The sequence below is a fragment of the Streptopelia decaocto genome (assembly GCF_964273445.1).
Source record: "Streptopelia decaocto genome assembly, chromosome: 4".
NCBI lineage: Eukaryota > Metazoa > Chordata > Aves > Columbiformes > Columbidae > Streptopelia > Streptopelia decaocto.
In genome coordinates, this window is record NC_138658.1 from 54,117,365 (window position 1) to 54,140,218 (window position 22,854).

The window sequence follows — 22,854 nt, forward strand, 5'->3', positions numbered from 1 at the left end:
GAAAAATACTAAGTGAAATATGATATTGCTTTTGTGTTTCATTCTGCTATTTTCCTAATCAGTTACTGAGTGGACATAATTTGATTTCAGTAGATATTTCTGGGATGGATTCTGTACTTCCAGTTTCTAAATGTTTCAATTACAGTCAATTAAGTAAAGGAATCCAGCAGCGGGTACCTATTTACTAATTAATTAAATGCTCAACAAAAGCATTATTTCCTCCAAGTCAACTGGCTTACCCTGTATTAAGTTTCTAAAAAAAGTGAATTACCATATCAAGGCCACAACTGAGAAAATCCTGTCATTGCATATATAATAATCGGTATGAAAATATGAATACTAAAATGCTTGCTAGTGAATCTTACTATCCAGCAAGAGGACACCAGATTAGAGGTACAACACAGAATGTTGAGTATGTGATGTATCATTATGAATGAACTGAAATAGGTTTTTCCTGTGTTAATGAATTCTACTTATTATTCAGGTTCCATAACAACCCTGTTTTCTTCATTTAATAGAGATAATTCTCACTAAACAAACTGAAAACAAAATCACTTGAGTGTATAGTAATTGTTAAATATTCCCAACGAATGTCTGGCAAGGAAGGCTAGCGCAAGAGAAGGAAAAAGAAATTAAAGAAGTCAAACCTAGTTTATATGCATGTCATCAGATAACAAATACAATGCTATAATACATATGATGCTAACAAGAGCAGTCACTCCCACAAGACTAGAAAAACTAATTTACAACTATTTAAACAAACTGAGCTCAAGTCTTCTTCAACATTTTGTGTTAATGTCCAAGAAGGAGAAAAAGTATTGATTGGGAAGAACAAAAAGTACCCAAAGATGGTTTATCAACAGTGAACAGAAGAAAAGTCACTCCAAAGAATTTATTCAAATTGTATTTCCTAAATCTCAGGGATAGCTATAATTATATGAAGGAAATGCAGTGATCCAAATAAACTGTGCACATTCCCTAAAGAAGAAATTTAAAAAGGACACACCTTCTAGTGCCAAACATATCCCTGATAAGCATTTTTTAAGCAACAGAAGTGACATTTTCCTAGCAGCCCACCCCTTCCTGTGTCCTGGCTGATCTCAGCATCAGAATATGCTGCAGTCTGTAAAAAGATGCAGACTATCAAGCCTACACAACATGCCAAGTCCTTATATGCAGCTCTAAGAATCCAAATCACTAAGAATCCTGAAGCTCTTATGATTTGTCACTGTCAATATATTGATGCTGTAGACATTATGCCCACTCTAACCATGGTATACACTAGAGAAGAACTAAGCAATTTACTTGTGGAGCGAGCAGAGGCAGTCTAATGTAAGCCAGGAGTTTACTGAGATCTTTCCTTCTCTGCTCCAAATCATGTCGAACCCAAGTAAGCAGTGCATTCAGTATAGTTTCTTCATTAGGAATATTCATGTCATCGCTTGCTAAAAGCTTTGCAATTTCAGTGGCTGGCAATAATAGAAACTCCTGGTTTCTAATTACTTCCATAAAGTTTTCCTGAAAAAGAAAAGAAAAATATTTTCAACAGAGGTGACATAATACTTTGAAGAAATTTTATGGAACTCCTACTAGATCTTCCCCTTCACGTCATCTCTCAGTTGTGCCAGTAAATACCACAGGAGAACTGACCTGGGAGAGAAAAAAAAAAGTAAAATAAAAATGTAATGAGTTATTTTGACCCCTGATGATTTCCCCAACTGTATCATTCAGTCCTACAGACAAACGTGCTGAAACAACTGAGCGAGAAGTGTACAGACAGGAACAAGCAGTGGGTTGCGGCGGTTACTATCTTGACACTGCAAATTGAAGAAATACTTTCTGTAGTTAAAAAAAAAAAGGTGCAGTTTGTTCCTGTTGACAACATAGAATACAATGTACGATGCTTTGTCGAGTAAAGACCACAACATGCTACAGCTACTGGGCACATCTGTAACTGTTCTCATTACTGCTAGATTAAACTATGTCATTTTCAGAGCAAATAAACAACACTAACAATTTTATTGTTCATTTTAAAGAGATTATTTTAAGTTTATTTTACTATTTTGTAGATTTTATACAGCTGATCTGATTGACTTGGGAGTAAAACATACAAAGAATCCACACTATTGTACATGCCTTGCTTTATTAACAATATTTACTTTGATAGGATTCCATTTTCTTACTCTCATTCTATCATTTCCAGCAACAAATCCTTACTTCAAAATAGGAAAGTCACAATATGTAATGCTTCTGACATTGTATCTTATTACTTCATAATCCCAGGGCTTGCAGAATATTCTGTAAGGATTCTCATGAATTTAGGCAGAAATAGCAGAAAAGTATGCAGAGACCCAATCGGCACTATGAACTTAGAGTGAGAAACCCGAATATAACAGAAAAGGGTGAGATGCTGTCTATCCTCTTTCCCCATACACCTTTACAAGGCAGCAAAAAAAAGTAGAAGCAGCCTATGAATCACAACATGTTATTATTTTGGTAGCTCAAAATCCAGCTAAGCTCGTACTCCAAACTGACAGTGATTTCCTTACATTGGAACAGTATTACAATCAATTTAGCAAATTAATTCATGATTATTTTATTATTTTATTTCAGTATTTTTTATACTAGTGTCTTTTTAGAAAAAGAGGGAAGTGGGACACTGGATTATTTTATGAATGGATAATCTTTTCTAAGAACATTCCTTACACCTGGTATGGTTTTCTACTTAAAGTAACATAATAAAACTTCAACTAAAGACATATGCAATGACGAAAATTGTTAATCTAATTATCCGTTCCTTTAGCATCCCTCTTACAGTAAGATTTGTGTAGCTGGATCCTCAGCCCTTCATTGACTCAAGTGTTTAAGAAGCGTTCAGATGCTTCTTTGGGTCAAGAAGCGAAGAACGAGCCACAGGGACACCCAGGTTGAGATTCTGGTTTTGAATGGCCCGGATTTTTGGTGGACGAGCAGTTCTGTGGGAGTTGGTCTCTCCAAAGTGCCTTAAGGTAACTACCACAAAATGCAGGTGTCCAGAATTAGTTTGGCAAACCTAAATATCTGTCTTCATCTGTTTGCCTGCAAGTGCTCATCATATCATAAATATTACAAACTAAGTAATATTGCACTACCTACATCTTAACCAAGACAGTCAAGAGGTGTGACAACCTCCCGGGTGTCTGCAGCCCTTTCTGATTCAATTTTCTGCATAGTGCATCCAACCTGGAGGATAAAGTGCTTTAGATTAACAGAGAGAGATGTCTAACTGGGCCCAATATCAAAATTGGCCTTACTTAGTATCTTGTTCAATGATTTAAACAAGAAATAATTGCACACAAATGAAAACACTCTGTATTAGAAGCACATGCATGTTGGGAAAAACAAGATGTTTAGGTCAAAAAAACAAGGAGAAACTTGGGAGCAGAAACAGGACCTGCACTGTGCAACAGGTACGAATTTAGCATATTAAATGGCAACAAAAACATACAGTACAGTTTTGCATTACATGTACAAAGGACATTATGATAACAAAGCAAAAAAGGTAACACTTCTTCCTTTTTATTGCTTAGTCTAATAATTTCAAAGCTACACCTCAGTACTCCAAAAATATTAACTGATTAAAGAATGCTGAACAAAGAGGAAAAAACTACTAAGGAGTAAATACCAGTCCACCTTACATGAAAGCCACACAGACATAAGATGGCTACAAGATGTTTAAGGGGAAAGATCAACTCCAGATTGAGTGGTGTCACTTTCAGATTAGGAAAATAATTGAAAGTGTTATCTGTGCACATAATAACTATTCTTGGATAGAATCTGGAAAGGTTACATGTAATATCTGAAAAGCTTTCCTACTAGAGAGATCCCGTTTGCTACACAAAAGCAGTGCTTCCACGTGAAAACCATAATAGATAGGAAGGAGATTAAAATGTATTTTTTTCTTTAATTCTTTTAACCATGTGTTACAAAATTTAAGAAAATGAGCAAATACAGGAATTGAAAACAGTGAAGGGACTGTACCAGTATTTAGTAGCACTACACATGCACTTTTATTTGTTTACTATGATACTGAATGCTTAAAATTGAAGCTGGAAAACAATTATTTCTAGAGTTTAAACATGCAGTTCACAGAAATTCACATTCCGCCGAGTTCATTTTTTTCCACTGCTGTTTGTGGGTCGATTCTCTGTCCTAGGGAGTTTGCAAGCTGGAGCTGTGCTTTTCATTTTGCTGAATAAACAGGCGGTGAGCACTGACAAAGCAAAAAGCCAACACTTACTATCTTAACCTTTCCATATTGTCTATCCAGATCACAGGAAGAAGAAGGAGAAAGCACTTGCATGGAAAGTTTCCTCTGTCTCGAAGGCAATGAGAAGCTGATCTTGCATAAGTCAGCCAGTGATCTTCTTTGGAAAGCTTTTTTCCAACTGGATTTAATCACATCAACAGCTGCTGTGCGTAAAAAGCCTGATTTTCCTTCTTGTTGCTTGCAGACAATTGCTTTCTCATGGGAACAAGTTCAACTTCCTTTTGCTCCCGCTCTATTTTTAAAGCAGAGAGTCCTTTTGAGCATAGTATCAAAGCATTCCACTGGGAATACAGCCACTCTTTGGCCTACATCTGGGTTTTTTATGATCTGAATCTGACAATTCCTCTTCCTCTACAGAGATTCTGAAGACAAAAAGGAGCCAGTGTATCTCCTAGCATTCTTAACCTCCTCATTAGCCTTTTCTTTCCTTCTTCTTATAGGAACTCTCTGTGAAAGAACAGGGTATTTCAGAGAACAAATGATCTGCAGTTTCAGTCCCTTGCTTTCTGGTTCTGAAAAAATAAATAGCTTCCCACCCCCAAAATTAGCTCCTTAAAGAGCTTGTAAACTTTATCAAATGAGTAGCCTGAGGTTTATGTACCAGCTGAAGCAGGGACACCCAGTCCCTGTGTTTTGCTCATTCACATCATAACCTTACATTCACCCTCCAGTAAACGCAGGTCTGCTTTGGTACAGAGCACAAAAATATAAAGAGCACATAAGGTCATGATAATTATTTCTAAGGGGTCTTTGATCTCCGCAGCAGGATGCGGTGAGATGGTTGAGCTCCCTCCATGCTGTGTCAGTGGGATTAGACCCTGGGAGAGCAGCAAAGACCTGCAGGCTGAGGGGGCCCAAGAGGCAGCTCTAACTACAGGGCTCTGCTTAAACTCTGAACCCAGGCAGCCAAAAAGCAAGAGGTGCTTGACTCGCAGGTTCTGAATGGGAACAAACCAGGAATGTAATTTTGTCTACTGGTCAGCTGAGGTGAATTCACTAAGAACTAAGCTATCTGACCTCCTGGTAAACTATTAATAGTCAGATAGATGTCAGATAGCAGCTACTTTATTTTTAGTCAACTTTGACTGCTGTGTTAAGTGATAAACCAACCTAATGTTTTTGGTGTGCCCAGGGTTTGTTTAGGGTACAACTACTGTAGCTTGACTCCTCTGCATAGTTTCTGGATTCCAAAACAAGCTGGGCAGAGTGCAGCAACCTACTGAGTCTTGCCAAGGCAAGATGGATCTATTGTGCTAGGCAGAATTTAAGGAACTTGAAAGATGGAAATACTCATTCCCATCTTTTCACCTGTGAAAACCCAAGATATTTCTAAGTCAGATGATTACTGAGCAGGGTATCTTGGACTGAATTTCAGGTGCAAGAATAAAAAAAATTCCTTGTTTTAGGCACTAACACAGTCTTTGGGTCTGGCCCTTCGTGGACAAAAAAAAAAAAACCTGAAATTTCTCTCCTTTTCATGCTGCCACCTACCAAAAGAACAAGCTGTCCTGGCTGTTGCGAGAAAAAAGACAAACTATACCTCTTGACTTCCTCCTCTCACACCATAAACTCCATGTTGCAATGATTTTTTTGTTACCCAACTTCTGCCTTACAAGAATAGCAAGTCAAAGCATCCCACACCTATTTGCAAAATTTTAGCTTCCATGCTTGACCTCCATCTGTTACTCCATCATCTCCAAGTTTTTCTTCTTATACACAGCCACTGGCTGTGCTCAGAAATCATGGAAACTCCACAATTAACTTTAGCTGAGTTTTGTAACTTTTGATCACTGCTCACGCACTTCTGAAGACTTGTGATGAAAAACAACATGACCTTTCTCTCCGCTTTAAGCGTGGAAAGCTGAGCAACAAAGATTACAAAGCTATCTACCCAGGGGCTGACTCAGGCACTATCAGGTGTAATGTTTAGAATGTCAGCTTTTTTTTGGTAATTAAGAAGTTAAAACCTGGCTACTGAATAATCTACTGATATCTAAGAACACATCACTAGTCAACACAGATATTTAATGTTCTGGAAATAACACAGGTTAGCTTTTCCTCAACTTGCCTTTGGTATACCTTCTTTGTGAAAGAGGATCTGTCGGTTTTAATCCAGGGTACACTATCAACTATTTCAAACAAACAAGATGACAAAAGGGGTGTTTCTTTTGACTTTGTGAAGACAGCAAGAAAAATCTACAGAATGCACTTTGTGCAGAAAGACTTTACAAATTGAACAGATATACTACCAGCCAGCCTAATAAAATGCCTAAATGCCCTGGTTTTGAAAAAACAAGACTGGTTCTCTTTTAGTGATTTTTCTTTCAGCTAAGTTCTTCTAGGTGGCTGTACTTTTCTGAGTTTTAGCCTGCATATTTTTCCTAGGATGCTGTACTCAGTGCTGATAAGAGACCAACGGAATGCTGAAGCAGCTCATGTTTAGATTTATTACTATGGTAGCCAAGAAAGACTGATAAGTTTTCCCACGTTCAGTTATGAGAGGGTCGTGTTTTAGGAGGGGTGGATGGGAACAGGTGACTAGAACTGACCAATTGAAGTATTCCATCCCATAATTGTCATACCCCCTATATAAGAGGGTGATCACGAGGGTCACTCTCTCTTTGACCATGGCCGGCATCTAGAGAGGACCCTGTCTGTCTGCCTGTGACCTACAGGCCTCAGGCCCTGCATCCCTGCAACCAGTTTCCGGTTTGCTGTGAAGTCCCGCCCATGACTTCCGGGGGCCTGAGCTGCACCTGCTGGAGCCGCCAGCTCCGCACACCCAGCTCTGCTGCAGCTGGAGTGACGCCAACTCCACATCAAGCATTCGAGATTGGTTTTGTATATTATATATATTCTCTATTTATTAGTAGCATTAGTAAAACCCTTTAAAACTCTCCAACTTGAAGTCTAAGTCTCTCTTCCTTTCCCCTTATCTTTCTGATCTAAAGGAAAGGGGTGGCGAGAGGTAAAGGGCATAACAGGGAGCGTCTGCCACGGTTTATTGCCACCTTGCCTTAAACCTTGACACTAAATTTATAGTTTTATGATCCAAATACTAAATATAAACTACAGCAAAACAGGCTAACTTTTGTACAAAAGATACCCTTATCCAGATACATTTCATGATTATGTCAACTGTATTTTAAATCCCTGATGCATAAAAATGAGAGTTGTTCTTTATACAGCATTAAATCCACAACTGATCACTTCAGTTTATTTCATGTTTCACTTAATGCACCCTGAAGATTTTTCAAGTTTTAATTTGCAGTGTCAAAAAGCTGGATAACCTTAAAAATTATTCTCCTCCAAACAAACAGCTTATCAACCGTCATCACAGTAAGCAATAAAGTAATGCAACATTTAAGTTCTTTTAGCATAATGTACATTCACATCTCTATTATAAAGAAGTGCAGCATTCAGATTCTTATTATTTTTTTGAAATCACACTATATTATGCAATAAAAATGATGCCATAAAATCATGCTAATGCTTTCCAATGACACTAACAAACATTATTCAGACAAAGCAGGTCTGTTAACAGAGGTAGGCCTACTGGGATAACTCACTGATTGGTCCTTTGGTTTGACCAAACGCCCATTTCGTCTGAATTTCTAGTCTTCATGTAAATAATTATTTTAATGAAGCAAGTAAGATGCTTATCAAATTATAGCATGTGTCATAAAAACCTTTAAAACTGCAGGTTTTTTTAATGACAAAAAAACAGTTACATGGCATACTGATTTTTTTCCTGTCAAAGAAAAAGTCATAGAAAAGATATACATTTAAATCTAAGTATTTTATGTTATTCATTACTTTCTAGTTAAAAAATACATGGAAAAGCCAGAAGTATATATTATACTCAGCATAAAAATAATTGTTTTAACAAACAGAATTTCCAGGTACTACAGGTGCACTTAACCCTTATGCTCTAATACTTGTTAATGGAAAGAGCATCAAGTGGGTAGCACTTACTACTGTTGAACATGTTCTTTTTTCAAACAGCTTTTAAACAAATGAAATTACTTAGGGATTTATTTTAATTGAAGATTCAATTGGACTATACATTTCCATGCAGTTTCCATAGCAACATTCATTTCAAACTAAAGAAGCTGCTTCTCTATTACTCATTATTACTAAAATTCAATTTCATGTCTCTGTCGGAACTAAACAACATTAAAAGTGGCCTTGGGAAGAATCCATCTAGCACAACTAATTAGTTTTGAAAATGGCTTTTAAAAATCCACCTAATTTAAATTTCATCCACGTTAAAGCCTTAAAAGCAACATTTTTGCCACTGAAGTAAAACAATGGCCAAAAGACATACAACTGTTCTCCTGTGGTCTGAACAAAAGTAAGAGAGGTGCTGTAAAAGAATGACTTTTAGAAAGATCACAGCCCTTTTCTGTCACAAATCATGAACTGCCAGTCAAAATACTGAGACTATAAATCCCTAACATTCATCTTTAAAGATGCATTAGTCTAACACTTACTACCATTCTCATCTTGGCAGGTCACTTATGAGGGACATGATAATAGCATACACCAACATATACGCTTATTCTAAAAAAAAGAACAAATAGGTCAGAGGAGGAAGCTTCTCTTTTTACATACTTTTTGCATCGCTGTCTCGCTCCACATTAATTCTAATTTTCCAAAAACGCATAAGCCACATTTGTCTTTACTGTTTCATCTGACTGTCTACCTAATTACAGTCTCATTATTTTTGTCTGACCAAAATGAAGATAAAGAATAGAAACATGTAAGTTCCAATCTGGCCACTATTTATTGACCTGGTTTGGTAAATTTCACTGTGTATATGATTTTAAATAGATCAGAGAGATCCACTCACTGAGGAAGTACATTGTATCATATTTTTTAAAAAGAAGCTATTTTAAACTGTTATACATACTAAATTGTTTTAAGACAGGAAGAAAGAACTAAAAAAAAAAAAAAAATTGAGAAGGTTTTAAACCAGAAAAAACTATGTTGGCAAGAGGAAAAGCCATGGATTTCCAACAGTAATTACAATACAGAAATTACATCTCTTGGAACTACACCAACAGTGTAACAGCAATGCAATGCCACACAAGCAAATTAAGTACTATCTTCATTCCCACATCTCTTACGCAGTATCTAGATGCCCTCATTCAGGTCCCAAGAGCTTACACAGGTGAAATTTCATCAAGAAGAGAGAAAAATCCCTCACAAAATTCCAAAGAACAGATTAACTGACTTGCCTGAGAAATAGTTCCTCCTTATTCTGCTGATAACATTACTAAAATAGGCTTGTGAGAAGGAAGAGAATGTTTTACATTAAAATAAAAGGATGACTACTAAGAAAATGAAGTTTAACTAAGTTGGCAGGTCAGTCTTTCTAAAATTAACTCTGAAAACAAAATTGGTTAATTTGTATTTAGGCACATATTGCCTAGCTTCAGATCAAATTGTCTGATGCCACCCTGATATCCCAGTACTAAGAAACTAAGGATAATGCAGAATCTATATTGCTGAATGCCCATATTCATATCCCAGGTCTAACTTAGAACCTGACTGCTCCAGCTCCTTACAAAGTAAGAATTCTATAGTTTCAATTAGTAACGTGTTATTTTGGACTAGATGATGGCAGCTTGCTGACTGTTATGTTTGTTGGTTTTGACTGACAGAAATAGGAACAAGCTTTTGAATGACTTCATTCAATGCATATTGCACAATCCCATTACTGTTAAAGGGAACCACTAATGCTGCCCATTTCCTTCAGACTCTAAACCAGCAACTTTATAGTTATTTTGTCATTTCTCATCATGGGAACATATGTGCATTCTTGCTTGGAAAATAATCAAGGCTTTCTGGGGGAAAAACATTAGTATTTTATTCAGGCAAACATTCTGTATTTTCTTTACCAAATAAAGCAGATGAGACTTAAAATAACAACGTACCATAGTGTAATTGTGAGCCACCTTGTGCAAGTCAGTGCAACCCTGTGCATCGGCAAAAGATCGGATTCCAAGGCAATTGGACGGGTGAAGCTGCTTCATTAGGAATTTACAGCATGCTTCTACAACCTGAGAGAGCTGCAGAAGGCAAGCTGTAGACAACAGGCACTCAATGTTATCTTCTTTTAATTCAAGGCGACCTAGTAACATTAAAAAGTAGATCACATAATTTGGCTCTTATTTGGTAAATTCCTTAAAACTCAGAGGCAATAGCATTATTTACAGATTATATGACAGAATATGAGGCTTAGCCAACATCACCCTCAGCAACAGCTAACCAGCTTTCCAAAATTAATACCTATAATGATGTAACAAAAGTGAATCCTAGTTAAGGTTCCTTTTTTTTCCAGTCATTATATATTTAAAATATTAATATGATTTATTAACTAACAGAATATAGTATTTATATTTAAAATATTAATATGATTTATTAACTAACAGAATATAGTATTATCAGAGAAACTATATCCTACCAGGTTGCCTCAGGTAATGACACTTATTATTTATTTTTATTTACTTATAAGGAATTAAATAATGTGAATGATAATTTCTAAAGAGCATTTCAAATCTAGAAATGGAATGTATAATGGTCACAGGAGGACAATACATTACACGAAACTCCCATTTTCATTCTAATTACCTGTATATGCATATTGAACCAGAGCCCACAATGCATTTGGCTCTACACCTTCCATCTTAATTTCTTCCTGTCTTGCTTCCCTTACGTCATTGGTGAACATTGCCGCAAAGTAGTCCGAAACAGAGGAGAGAACCAACCTGAGTACATCATGCAGGAGAAAAGGAGAGAGAAAGAGAGTGGAAAAGAAAAAAAACTTAGTCAACCTGGTGTTTGTTAATTTATGATTCATTACTTTGCCCTTTGAAGAAACACTGTACTGAGAAAAACATTTAAAAATTGACAAACTGCTCCATGCTCTAGTTCCCCACTATGAATAATGAAGTACTGTTACTGAATCTACATTTGCTGCTGAAGTAAATGAATTACTCTTTCAAAGCTCGATGACTTTCAACAGCCAACACAAAAACAACCCACGAAACCTACATTAATTGGAAATGGAATATAAATACACATTATGGAAATTAAAAAAAAAAAAAATCAAATTGACTGCTATTTATATTATGTCCGTTAGTTTTTTAAACATGAAAGAATGACCTACTAGGCTTTTTCAAAGTGCTTTAAAATGCTTTTACTCTTGGTGCACACATATGCATTCATTTACTAATACTGATTGCAGAACTAGGCACAGTAAACATGGAGATGGTACAGAGTTACCTCTTTTATGGGTGTGTATTTAGCTCTTTGTTAACAATTCTGAGTATTTCAAGATACTAAGTTAACAGGTTACTGCACAACAGACATTTCATTAGATTATTGACAGCAAAGCACAGAGTATATTTAACAATGCCACTCCACAAAATGTGCAAAAATGTTGATGTCTCAGTATGTGTTCACAGGACTAGAGCAAAAGAGAAAGGAAATCATGTGGAGCAAGAATTTTCAACCCATAGTTCTGTTGTATGAAACCTACCATAACTATTCATGAGGTCTGCGGGTCTATTTGCTAAGAGACCTCCAGGAACAGCCTTGTGGTTTGGATCAGTTTTTGCACTGCTGCAGTTCACTGCTGCCTTGCTCACAGGAATTCATATACAAATACACTCGCACATGTGCTGAGCTACACAAACAGCAAGTCCAAGAATCAACCCTACTGCAAACACACTACACAGTCCATCTGCATACATTCAATGAATCTAATACTTCACGAAATGTCAGCTTATTCTGTGCTGAATCGTTATATTGACTTGTTAAGATGACAGAGGTCAGGAACACAAAACAGTAAAATTAATTTAAAAGGTGAGCACCAGTGCTTAGGAGTAAGTCTAAACATATATTAATGGGGAGGATTTGCACATACATACACAAAGTCATGAGCTACAAAGAACTGCCTCTTAGTTAATTCACTGCAAAGTAATAAACTGTTGACTAATTTCAACTACCTTTTCCTTGCTGATTTTCTGACCATTGACCATTTGGTCAGGCCTACAGTAGGGTAACACTTTTTTCCTACTTGCTGAGACAACAGAGTTGTTTTAAGAGCGTATGAGGAAAACATTAATTTTATTTTGATTTCTTGTATGATTGAAGTTTTGTAATGAGAAATGAAGTTCTGTTCTTTTACAGAACATGTTCTTCTTGAAATATGAGGTTTATTCTGTGGCTGACTTATTGAGAAAAATTAGAACATTCTGTCAAGGTAGTGTCCAGGCATCACTTCTAGGCATTTTAACCTCAATGACACCTGCAGTTGAATAAAAATACTGCCTTCTAGAGATGTGTAGAAGTTCAGCTAAATTAGAGAGTGCATTCATGTAATGATCACGGGACAGTTTCTGTAACTGCTTTTGATGCTAGCATGAGATAACAAGATCAGAATTGCATGTAACAGGGGTTCTCATTGGAAGGGAAAGCATGTAGATGGACAGATACAGTTCTGAGCAACCCAAGTATCTCTGGAGGTCAGAATTCAAACCAGAATATTCACCTCTGGCAAAACTGGCTTGAACTTCTACATGTGTAGAAGTTTGAGCTTGAAAAAGAAAGGTCTCTTTGATGGAAAACTGAAGTTAAAATCTGACACTAACACAGCTGGGGGAGCGGGAGGGAAGTTTCCTCCTTTTTTATTTTTTTTTTTTTTCTTCCTCCAATAGGGCAAATTGCTTAGTTAGTTGCACTATTAATTAGAAAACGGCTGGACTGTACATATCTTAGCAACGACTATTGAGGAAGTGCCGAATAACAACCTGAGGCTCCAGACAAATACCTTCTTACCAGCTGTTTGATATCAACAAATTCCTCCCTGTAATATTCAGTCTCAAAGTCCTCCAAAAGAAATTACTAGAAATTTAAAATACAATCCATTTACTATTTTTAGAAACTTGTGTTTGGGTTCATGAGAAGGTATGCACACTTCACAGTGTTAAGTGATTTCCAGAGGGTGACTTCCATGTGCCAAAACAGGATGTGCAATCCAGGAGTAGATTAATACAAGTAAAATGCCACAGCATAAATTATATCGATAATAATTTTGTAATAATTTTAGCCAAGGAGTATGTTCACAATGAAAAAAAAAATCTTAGAACAGTATCCATACTTTCTCTTAATTCAACTAATTTAGAAAAAAAGTTATTTCAAAGAAAGAAAGGAATTAAAAGACAGTGGCCATGCATCAAGGTGACACCGAGTCAGCATAAAACAAAACAAAGGCAGACTTCCAGCCAACTGACCTTTTCTGTTCCTACATTTTTACCATTACTCAATAACAATCAATTACTACTTTACTAATGCCATTTGACACGCACTTCTTCATTGATCTGTTAATCTCATCGCTTTTCTTTCAGACTTTTTTCGGCATTATCTGAAATTAAACTGCAGTCCTACACACCGATTATACAATGTGAAGTAGCTAATACATTAATATAACTGAAAAGATCCACAGAAGACTTTTCCCGTTCATATTTGACCTTTTTTGCTAAAAAAGCGCTAGAAGAGCTAAGTGACAAGTGTGATTTTTCAAAAGAAAAATCTGTGCAATTATGATAAAACTTACACTTAGAATCACTATCTCCTTGTTAAATAGGGCCATCACGGCTCTGTAAGTATTTAACATAAAGAGAATCTGTGTTATTTATTAATAATTAAATTAACATATTCATCCATATCAAGAGTTCACTGGTAACTAGGGATGCTACAAAATACTGCCTTTCCTCAGTTTCAAAACTGTAGAAACCTATGGGGTTTGTATTCTGAGTTTGTAGTCTCTTTTTTTCCCTATGAGTAATATTTCTTTCATAATTGGCCCAACTAAAATGCCTATGAAATCAGTATATATTGACATTAGAGAGGCCTCTAAACAGCATTAAAAAAAATTTATATGTTCAAGAAAAAGCCTTAATACAGTTGGCATTGTATTGTTTGACTGTGGATGTCAAACATATTTTACCTTTATTCTCCTTCTTACCTAATTACCAGCTCCTGCCAGACACTCAATTCTACATAGATAAGATTACAAGAATTTGGCTACTGAATTACATGCACTAGGTTGGCTGTTCTTTTTCAGTGCACAGGAAAAATGTAGAGAGAAGGGAACACATGAATATCAGAATTTTTCATCTGGGAGATCATAAAATATCTGAACAATCTCTACGGAAAAACACTCAACAGCTACAGGCTAAATACTGACAAAATCTGGGTGTTTCAGTAAGTCTCCTTGCTCTTACCAGAGGTACCAAAGCTACTATTGTTTGTACTGGTCCAAAAATAGAAAGATTCACTATGACAGCTTAACTAATTTTGAAGAGTTTTCTACTGAGAGACAGTATAATATGTGTAAGTAGGGTGGCACGCCTGAATTAAATTGTACTTCTTGTTGGAATTGCCACAAGCTGCATCACCTAGACAGTTTTCTAGGTCTTCAAAGCAATTATGTAAAATGATGATGGCTGTCAAACATGGCAATTTACAGATTTAGTAGGTCCCAACCTGATTCACCTGACAGACTGAAGTGAAGCTCCTTCACATCTTAAAGATAAAAGGGACATCTCCTAGGCAACTCCTTGTTTGTGGCTGTATCATAGCTGAAAACAGTCCTGGGGAACTCAACACCACACTAATTGCATTCACCCAAGATGTAAGGTGAAACTGAATAGTTCATGCACCCTAGAATGAAACACCTCATACACTGGTGGCTTCAGCTGGTTTCTATTCTTGATAACAAAGCGTGACAGTAATAAAAAAAAATATATATTATAGTGGTACTAATATATCTATATTTATTTTAATTAAATTTGTTTAAAAGCAAGCAATACTAAACATACATGCAACATGTTTAAGCAATTTCCAGTTATAGCTCTCTTCCAGGGAAATCAAACCTTTCAAAATTTGTTTGCTGCTTCTGACATTGAAATGATGATTACAATAAACCTTCTAGTAATTTTTTTCAAAACAACCACACCGTTAGTAGCAATGCCATGTTTTTAACCTAGAGCTGTCATGGAACTGCTTTTTTATATACTTGTCTTTTTAGAAAGACACTTTGTGTTAAACCATTTAGCTAAAACAAAAAGAGGCTGCAGTGAAGAATTTACAAACTAAGGCAATACAGATTGTGAAAGAATGGAAGTATTATTGAGCAGTATGAAAAAGAAGTACAAAGATAAATAAGCCTTGAGATAAAAATATGTCTGCAAACCAGGATTTGTGCTCTTCCAAACAAGCTTCCTAACCCCTAGAGTGCAGAAGCTTCCATTTCCCTCCTTCAGTCCCATGTCTTTTGTATTTCCATCTTTCACTGTCAACAGGAAGAAAATGGCTCTGCACAGTTTTCCAGATTGCTGGTTAAAGGATGCAGAGCAGGTTTTAAATCTCCTCTGGCCAGGCATTTACATAGACCTCCCTTTTCTCAAGTGATTGTGCTGAGCAGCTGTTTATTACAAAACAAAACAAACTTTTATTATGGATATAGCAGTCAGGTGAATGTAATAAATAGGGATGTAACAAATGACATAAGACATCCAAAATTGCAGTGGACACAGAAAAAGCAACTGATATGAAAAACTTAGTGAGCGTGATTAATAATAATAATGAAAAATCTTCTTTCTTACCATATTAAGAAAACTCCTTTTATATATATTTCATAAGAAAAAAGAAAAAAAAAAAAAAAAAGCTGTCCAGTGTGAACTTTCTGTTTTCTTACACATCTTAGAATGCCAAGCTTTTAAGCTAATACCTATTTAATACATCTTTTGTTGCTTATTAAGTCTTAAGATAAAATAATCACTAGTGTTCTGAAATACACTGACTGCTCCAGCCTGCAGTCAATACTAAAGAAGTCAGAACGTGGATTCAGGCAGTAAAAAAAATCCTACAGAATTTTTGTCTTACAACATAGGCTACTGTGAGTACATAAAGCCAGTCTTCTTACCGAATTTCTATAAAATTTGGAAGCAAATTTAAGATTTCCATCTTCATCTTTCCCACTATGGAAAAATTTAATTTTCAGTGAGGTACATTGGACATGCCGAGATGAAGTGACTAGTTACTGCTACGCTCCTCTGCGAAACACAACAGTAAGAAAAAGAACTTATTCTGCAAAAGGCAAAGCTGCTTTCTAAGTTGCTCCAACATTATAGAGTGAAGTAAGGACAATCATAAGTCTCCCACCTCTTGCTACAAGCACAAGGTGTGTTTCTTTGGCCTTAACTTTCATGCATATTTAAAACACACTATACCAACCACAAGAAGATGTTTCTCCTCTTAAGAAGACCAGAGCAAATAACAGGTAGTAGCGTATGCCTGATGCTTTACAGAAATACAATAGCAGACACTGGAGGAGCAAAGCCAGTTCTCTAAACAAGAAACAGGTACAAACGACATTAAAGAACTTTTTAGCATACAGAATATTGTCTTTCTGTTTATCTTGTTGCAAAAAAATCTTCCAGTCCTTACAAGATATTTGCAGCTGTCTTCTGCATCCTTCCTACAACTTCTAGCTATTACATAAATCATTCTCTGGAATTATGCACTGTAAAGGTGCTACCTTGGCCACATAAGGAAATACAATTTTTCCTTATTATAAGCACTGTTTTCCTGTTTACAGCACTCCAAAACTCTCTGACTTCTGTATTACTGCAGTGGGTGCAAACCTACTAGTGGTGTGTGCATGCCCTGTTCTCATCCGATTCACTCTTTACACAGGGACAATGAAGTTTTGCAACTAATGTGAACAAACTGAAGATGGATTTTAAGCAACTCTGTAGCCACAGGAAAAGCCAAATCATCTTGGTCACCCTGTTGTCTCTCCAAGAAGGATTTATCATCACCCACAGCTACATGGCTCTAAGCGTTTACGAAAGAATTCAAGCCAGGGGTTGGGTGAAGAATAAGACCACCCATTTCCGCAGTAAATGCAGTTAAGATTTGCTTACATCAACTTGGAAAAATCAGAGATAGTCTTGACTGTTTAAAAATGAAGTTTCATAAAAGGAAGTCTCTGAGACCAAGATCAAGTTATGGTTTAAGTGCTCCTCAAGTCGGTTCCCATCCCCCTGCTACCATTCCCTCGGTTGTGCCAGCACAACAGTGTGGATGATATCTGAACAAAAGCAGAGATCTCGCTTTTTAAGAAAAATACATAACCCAAACCAGCAACCTCTCCCTATGTTTTTATTACTATTACAGTATTAAGCTGTGGATTCACTGTGAGGGTAGGAATGAGTCAATAGAAATCAGGAATGCTTTAGGCTGCTATTTCTGTTGTAGACCTAATCTTATGAAACCAGAGCTTAATTATACCTAGGTTCCTATTTGAACTATTAATACTGTGCATTCACTACTGTAATGTGCTTCAGTTATTCATACTTTTGTTTCACAATCTTTGGTATTTTCCTAGCTTTTAAGTGGCATGCTATATGATCTGTTAATTACAGAGATGACAGATAGAGGGCTAAATTAGATCAAACACTACCCTAACACTTAGTGTCAGTGTTCAGTAGCCTGCTATCAAAGGACTCTTCTTACCATAGGAGCAAAACAACTTTGTGGACAGAAGACCGTCCTTATTGCTAATTATTACTCCAACAACTTAATTGTTAATACAAAGAAAACGTTAAATCTATGAAAAAATTCTTATGCCATTTGTGGTACAGAAACCACTACTACTTATAACATTCTGAGGGTGAATTAGGGACTTTGGGGTTTTTATTTTGTTATGCAAATATCTTACTAGAAGCTTGAAGACAAAGTAGGACATGAAGACATCACAACTATTTTTGATGCTGTATCGCATACAACAGACAGAAATTAACTTCTAGTTTCCAAATAAATGTTAAAAAACATAAGCATGTTTAAAGTATTCTAAATTGTTAATGATGGCCTGACCTTTTCTTAAACAAAACACAGGACACACTTTGAAGGTACATTTGTAAAGAGTATGAAGTTACTTCAAACTATAATAAACTTACCTGTGAGCTGGAATTCTACGATCACCAGCAACTAACACCACATCGCACAGCTGTTTGTGTCTAAGATAATTTTCCATCTTTTTAAAAGTTTGTTCAGCGTGGTTGAGAGCCTGAAAAAATTCATCTGAGGTACAGGGCTCCATAGTTTGGCAAGATGATAAGGTATGACAGCTGGTGGAAGTTCTGCTGAAGACAATAACAGAAATCTTAGTTCACATAATATTAAGGTGCAGCAATCCTATCTACATCTACAGATGTGATTTTAAAATTGGTGTACATTATTTGTTTCAATATATATGGCCCTGTTACTCTGTTTCTCTTCATATTTATAATTTCTTCACAGAATCACAGAATTTCTCTCTTCCTCCAAACCTTATTGAAACGCTTGTGAAAAATGTGCTATAATTTAATGTTGTACTCTTCAACTAACACACAGGCAAAGATCAGTCCAGTCATCTTATCTATAGTGTTGTCAGATTGTTCAGGAAGAACAGAAATCTACCAAGACCTTGAAAACTGAAAAAACAATGGAAGGATACAATAAGGAATCAAACATTTCCCTGACACCTGTTAAAGCCTTTCTTAACACACATGTTGAAGTCTTGCTTCACACTTAGCCTATGGTGGCTAGAACAAAACTCAACATACATGGAGCCAGTAAAAGAGAGTGGGCATGCAGAGAAAAGAAAACATCAGGAAACACACAGATATACCACCACTCCTACTGCATGAAGCCTCATGTGTCTGAAATGAGATCTAGCACAGCAGATGTCAACACAGGGGAAAAGCAAGGGTGGATGGGGAGAAAAATTGCTCCTCTCCATGCACACAGCAGTTGGGGAGAAAAGTGGAACAGTGAAAACGTACAAGGAATGTATGGTCCTAGGACATAAAGGAGGTGATTCCTAATTGTGTACACTGAGGAAAGCACCTTTTCTTGCTCACAGTTCTTCAACTGACTACTACTTTTCCAACTTCTATGGTACTCTAGACCTACCATAACATCAGAAGGACATGGATTCACAAGACCTGCATCCAGACCCCTGTTTTCACAACAATGTCATGAGCTCAAGCAGCATGCTCAGGGATAAGTCCACCAAAGGATGCGGTTCAGTCCTTAGTCTAGTAGATTTATTTCAAGATAGAGCTCCTCAAAATCAAAAGTCTAAATTTCTAAATGTTCTGTAAGGTGTTGTGGTTGTTTTGTTTGGTTGGCTCACTTTGGTTTTCTGTGGTTCTGCCCCACCTCCCCATGCACCCAGAAAGTCAAAAAGGCCAGACAACTTGGCACATTATTCAAACCTAAATCTAGTAATGGATGAGAAATGAGATACCTGCCTACCTACCTTCCTTGGAGGACTTTATCTTAAATATGCCCTCTGAAGCTGTGGTTAGCCATTTATTTAAGTTGTGTCAACTTTATCTCACCCTCACTGAGTCACTTGCTCTGCTCCACCACTGGCCCTCTGACAAGCCAGAACAAGTATTCTTTGTGGCCATTCTAGAAACTGAATCAAGAACGCATGTATGTGAAAAATGTAATGATGTAACCACAAAAAACACTACCCTGGCAAAACTGGGTGGCATTCTCACAGTGAATGAGCATGAAATACTCAGGGAAAGCAACTCAAACCCGCAACGCTGCAAAAGAAACAGAAGTGGAACCAACAAGGTACTGGTCAACAAGAAAATGCTTCAGAAATTATTCTTCCCTATCACAATTTATAACATCCTCATTGTGCTGAAACAGCTGTGAGGTTTTGGTTTTTGGTTTTTTGAACCGTATCTTAACTGATTCCTTAAATTAACCCCACAAATAATGATTAAAAAATTACATTATATCAGGGATTTGATTTACATTACAACCTCACAAAGTTGTGCAGATAGATCTGTGGAAACAATGCACTACTGTGGAGAAGGAAAAGTCTTTCTAATCCAGCACTTTACTGGACCGCAGCCTCACTAGGGCTGTTGCCAGCCCTGAGACTGCACACGTGTCCACTCTGCACAGAGCTCAGTGGCGGTCACCACTCTTGCTCAGTAAGGAAAAATAACTGCAGTGGTGTCTGTTTTCCACTAGTGATGATAAAGCACTTATTCAGGGCAGAGCCAAGCTTAGTTCTTGCCCTGCCCTACAGAAGTTCAACCCTGTACCTGTCCTCTAGCCAGTCACTTACAAACCACTTTTCATAAGGAAGGAAAAGGAAAGATTAAGTCTCGGTCCATGAAGAAAACATGAGAGAGACTCTAATAGTTGAGCTACCTGCATAAAAGGAAAGATAGAGCTTCAAGGACTATTTATGCCTATTACCCAACGACTGGTTATGAAAAATTCAAACTCCCTCCTTCCCCCAAGTGTTTTACGAATCTCTTTCACAGCCAGTTTGCCGCAGCCGGGACAGCTTGGGAGAATACACAAGCGAGGAAAGAACAGAAGAAGAGAGGGACCCACTTTTCTCTCCCAGCAGCAGTACTGAAATGCTGCTTCTGCACACCTCGCATCTACTAAGAAAATTATGTTAAAGACTGAGGCTGCCAGTGCACAAGATAAGTGTATCAAAGAACCCTTTCTGCATATTCCTTTAAGATTAATAATAAAGATCGTATTTTTAACACATGAATTGGAAATATTATTACAAGTATCTTAGAAATTTAGTCAGTAGGGTTTCCTTTTGTATTCTTAAACTTCAAGGACACTTTTGTTATTCTTTCCCTATTTATGCCAAAAAGAACCTATCTAGCACAGACTAATTTTTATTAAGTATAGTGCAATTTCAGGATGATTGTAAAAATGTAAGTTACTCCAAGGGCAAGGTCTTTCCCATGCCAGCTACACATTTTACTACCCTTGGTGACAAACATTAATATACTAAAGATGCCAGTTTTCTTCAATTTCTCTGTCTAATACAGGATTTATGTAAGAGTATGTCTTTTGAAATTAAAATTATGTATAAGCCATGCTATAAATCCATTCATTTTTAAAGGATTTTATTTCTTGAAGTATTGCTTGGCATAAAGAGCTCTACCCAATGTAACAGTTGATTGCAAAGCAGTGAAGCAATGAACTGAGCTAGTAAAGAGATGATAAGTTTCAAAAGTAAAAGCACACATGATGATGACTGAATTCACACCTCTCCTTCTGCTTTTATTTCAGACTTCATTTTGTAGCTTAAACAAAGTCACAGCGCCATTTTCAATATAAAACCAAACAAACCATAACATACACAAGCTTTCTTTCCTCCCACTTCTAAACTCTCTCAAAAGAGGCATCAGTTTTTGTCAAATCTTACAGGGAGAAGCACAATCTGTTCCTATTAACAGGATTTGTTGTTTTAATTATTTTAAAGCATTGAGATTTATTTTAAAGGAGTTACAATGGTTATTTTATAGCAATGGCACATATTAGTTAACAACCTATGAATTCCAAAAAGTATTAACTTTGGCTATAACGAAGGTTGCAAAACTTTTTCAATTTATTCTATGCATTTAGAATTATTTTTTGGAAGGCATATCTCAGGTTAAATGTCTTTGTGTTTGTCTTTGAAATAAAAATGAAGCAATAAATGCTGCATTATGACTAAGAAATACAGCAAATGCACATTCCAGGCTATTCATTCTGGAACAGAGATAAAGGAACAAAATCCAAAATTTGAAATGTTTTTTTTTCCTGAAAAATTGTGTAAAGTTATAGCTGTAAAAAAACTCTGAAAATTATGCATAAATTTACTAGAATTTAAAACTATTCTACTGTCACAATCAGTTCACCTAATTTAGCTATAACCTCATCTGTACTTCTAAAAAAGGTCAAGGTCTCCACAAGATAATATGAAATCCTTTGAATCTGCAAAAATGTAGTTTTACTGCAAGGTAAGAGTGACACAGTTACACCAAGGGTATGTAGTACAGATGCCAACCTTCCATGTAAGTGCCGCATTGTATCTTTTAACCGTTTGCAGCAAGTAACAGCCATTTCTTTGCATTAAAAAGTCACGTTTCTTTTGACGGAAGCAACATGTTGAAATGCAGCTGGTTACTAGAGCCTCAACAGGACGAAGGAGTCAGGCAGCATCACAACAGGATTTCTATCTACAAATCCTGGTGGAGAAAATACCTCAGATGGATTGCTGCTATTTCTACTCAACTGGTTGGTTTACAGACCCAAAAAATGAGGTCCGTCAAAAGATTTCTATGTTCTGTCTCCTTTTCCCATTCCACCACCACAAGTCCAGCTCTTCTCCTCTCCCCTCGGCTCCTCAAGGCCTTGCCTCGCTGGGCAAGACGGCAAATACTGTGGGGAAGCCACGCTGCACAACTAGCTTTGCAGCAGGTGAATTCCGCCCCTTTCCAGTGAAGGCAATAAGCTGGGTTTCTCTCCATTAACTAGAAGTGATGTTATCTTTGAGACTTCTGCCCACCCTCACATGAAAATGAAAATGGCCCACGGGTTTTAAAGCTCCCAGCGAAATGGCAGAGGCGATGCTGAACACAACTGCATAAACTTGGTCCCTT

At 36.7% G+C, this 22,854-nt stretch overlaps 1 protein-coding gene across 5 annotated transcripts in view; it reads right to left on the reverse strand.

The window, feature by feature from the left end:
• Nucleotides 1–22,854, reverse strand: part of KLHL5 (kelch like family member 5) — a 59,735-nt gene that overhangs the window by 14,707 nt on the left and 22,174 nt on the right. For 3 of the 5 annotated variants that reach the window (XM_082051844.1, XM_082051846.1, XM_082051843.1), the window contains 4 exons: nt 18,346–18,528; nt 10,946–11,082; nt 10,249–10,445; nt 1,306–1,518 (listed from right to left, as the gene is read on the reverse strand). In XM_082051844.1, the coding sequence (XP_081907970.1) occupies nt 1,306–1,518; nt 10,249–10,445; nt 10,946–11,082; nt 18,346–18,488 (690 nt within the window). In that variant the 5' untranslated portion in view covers nt 18,489–18,528. Of the gene's footprint in view, nt 1–1,305; nt 1,519–10,248; nt 10,446–10,945; nt 11,083–18,345; nt 18,532–22,854 lie in introns of all 5 variants that reach the window. The other 2 variants (XM_082051845.1, XM_082051842.1) reach the window with 1 other exon arrangement.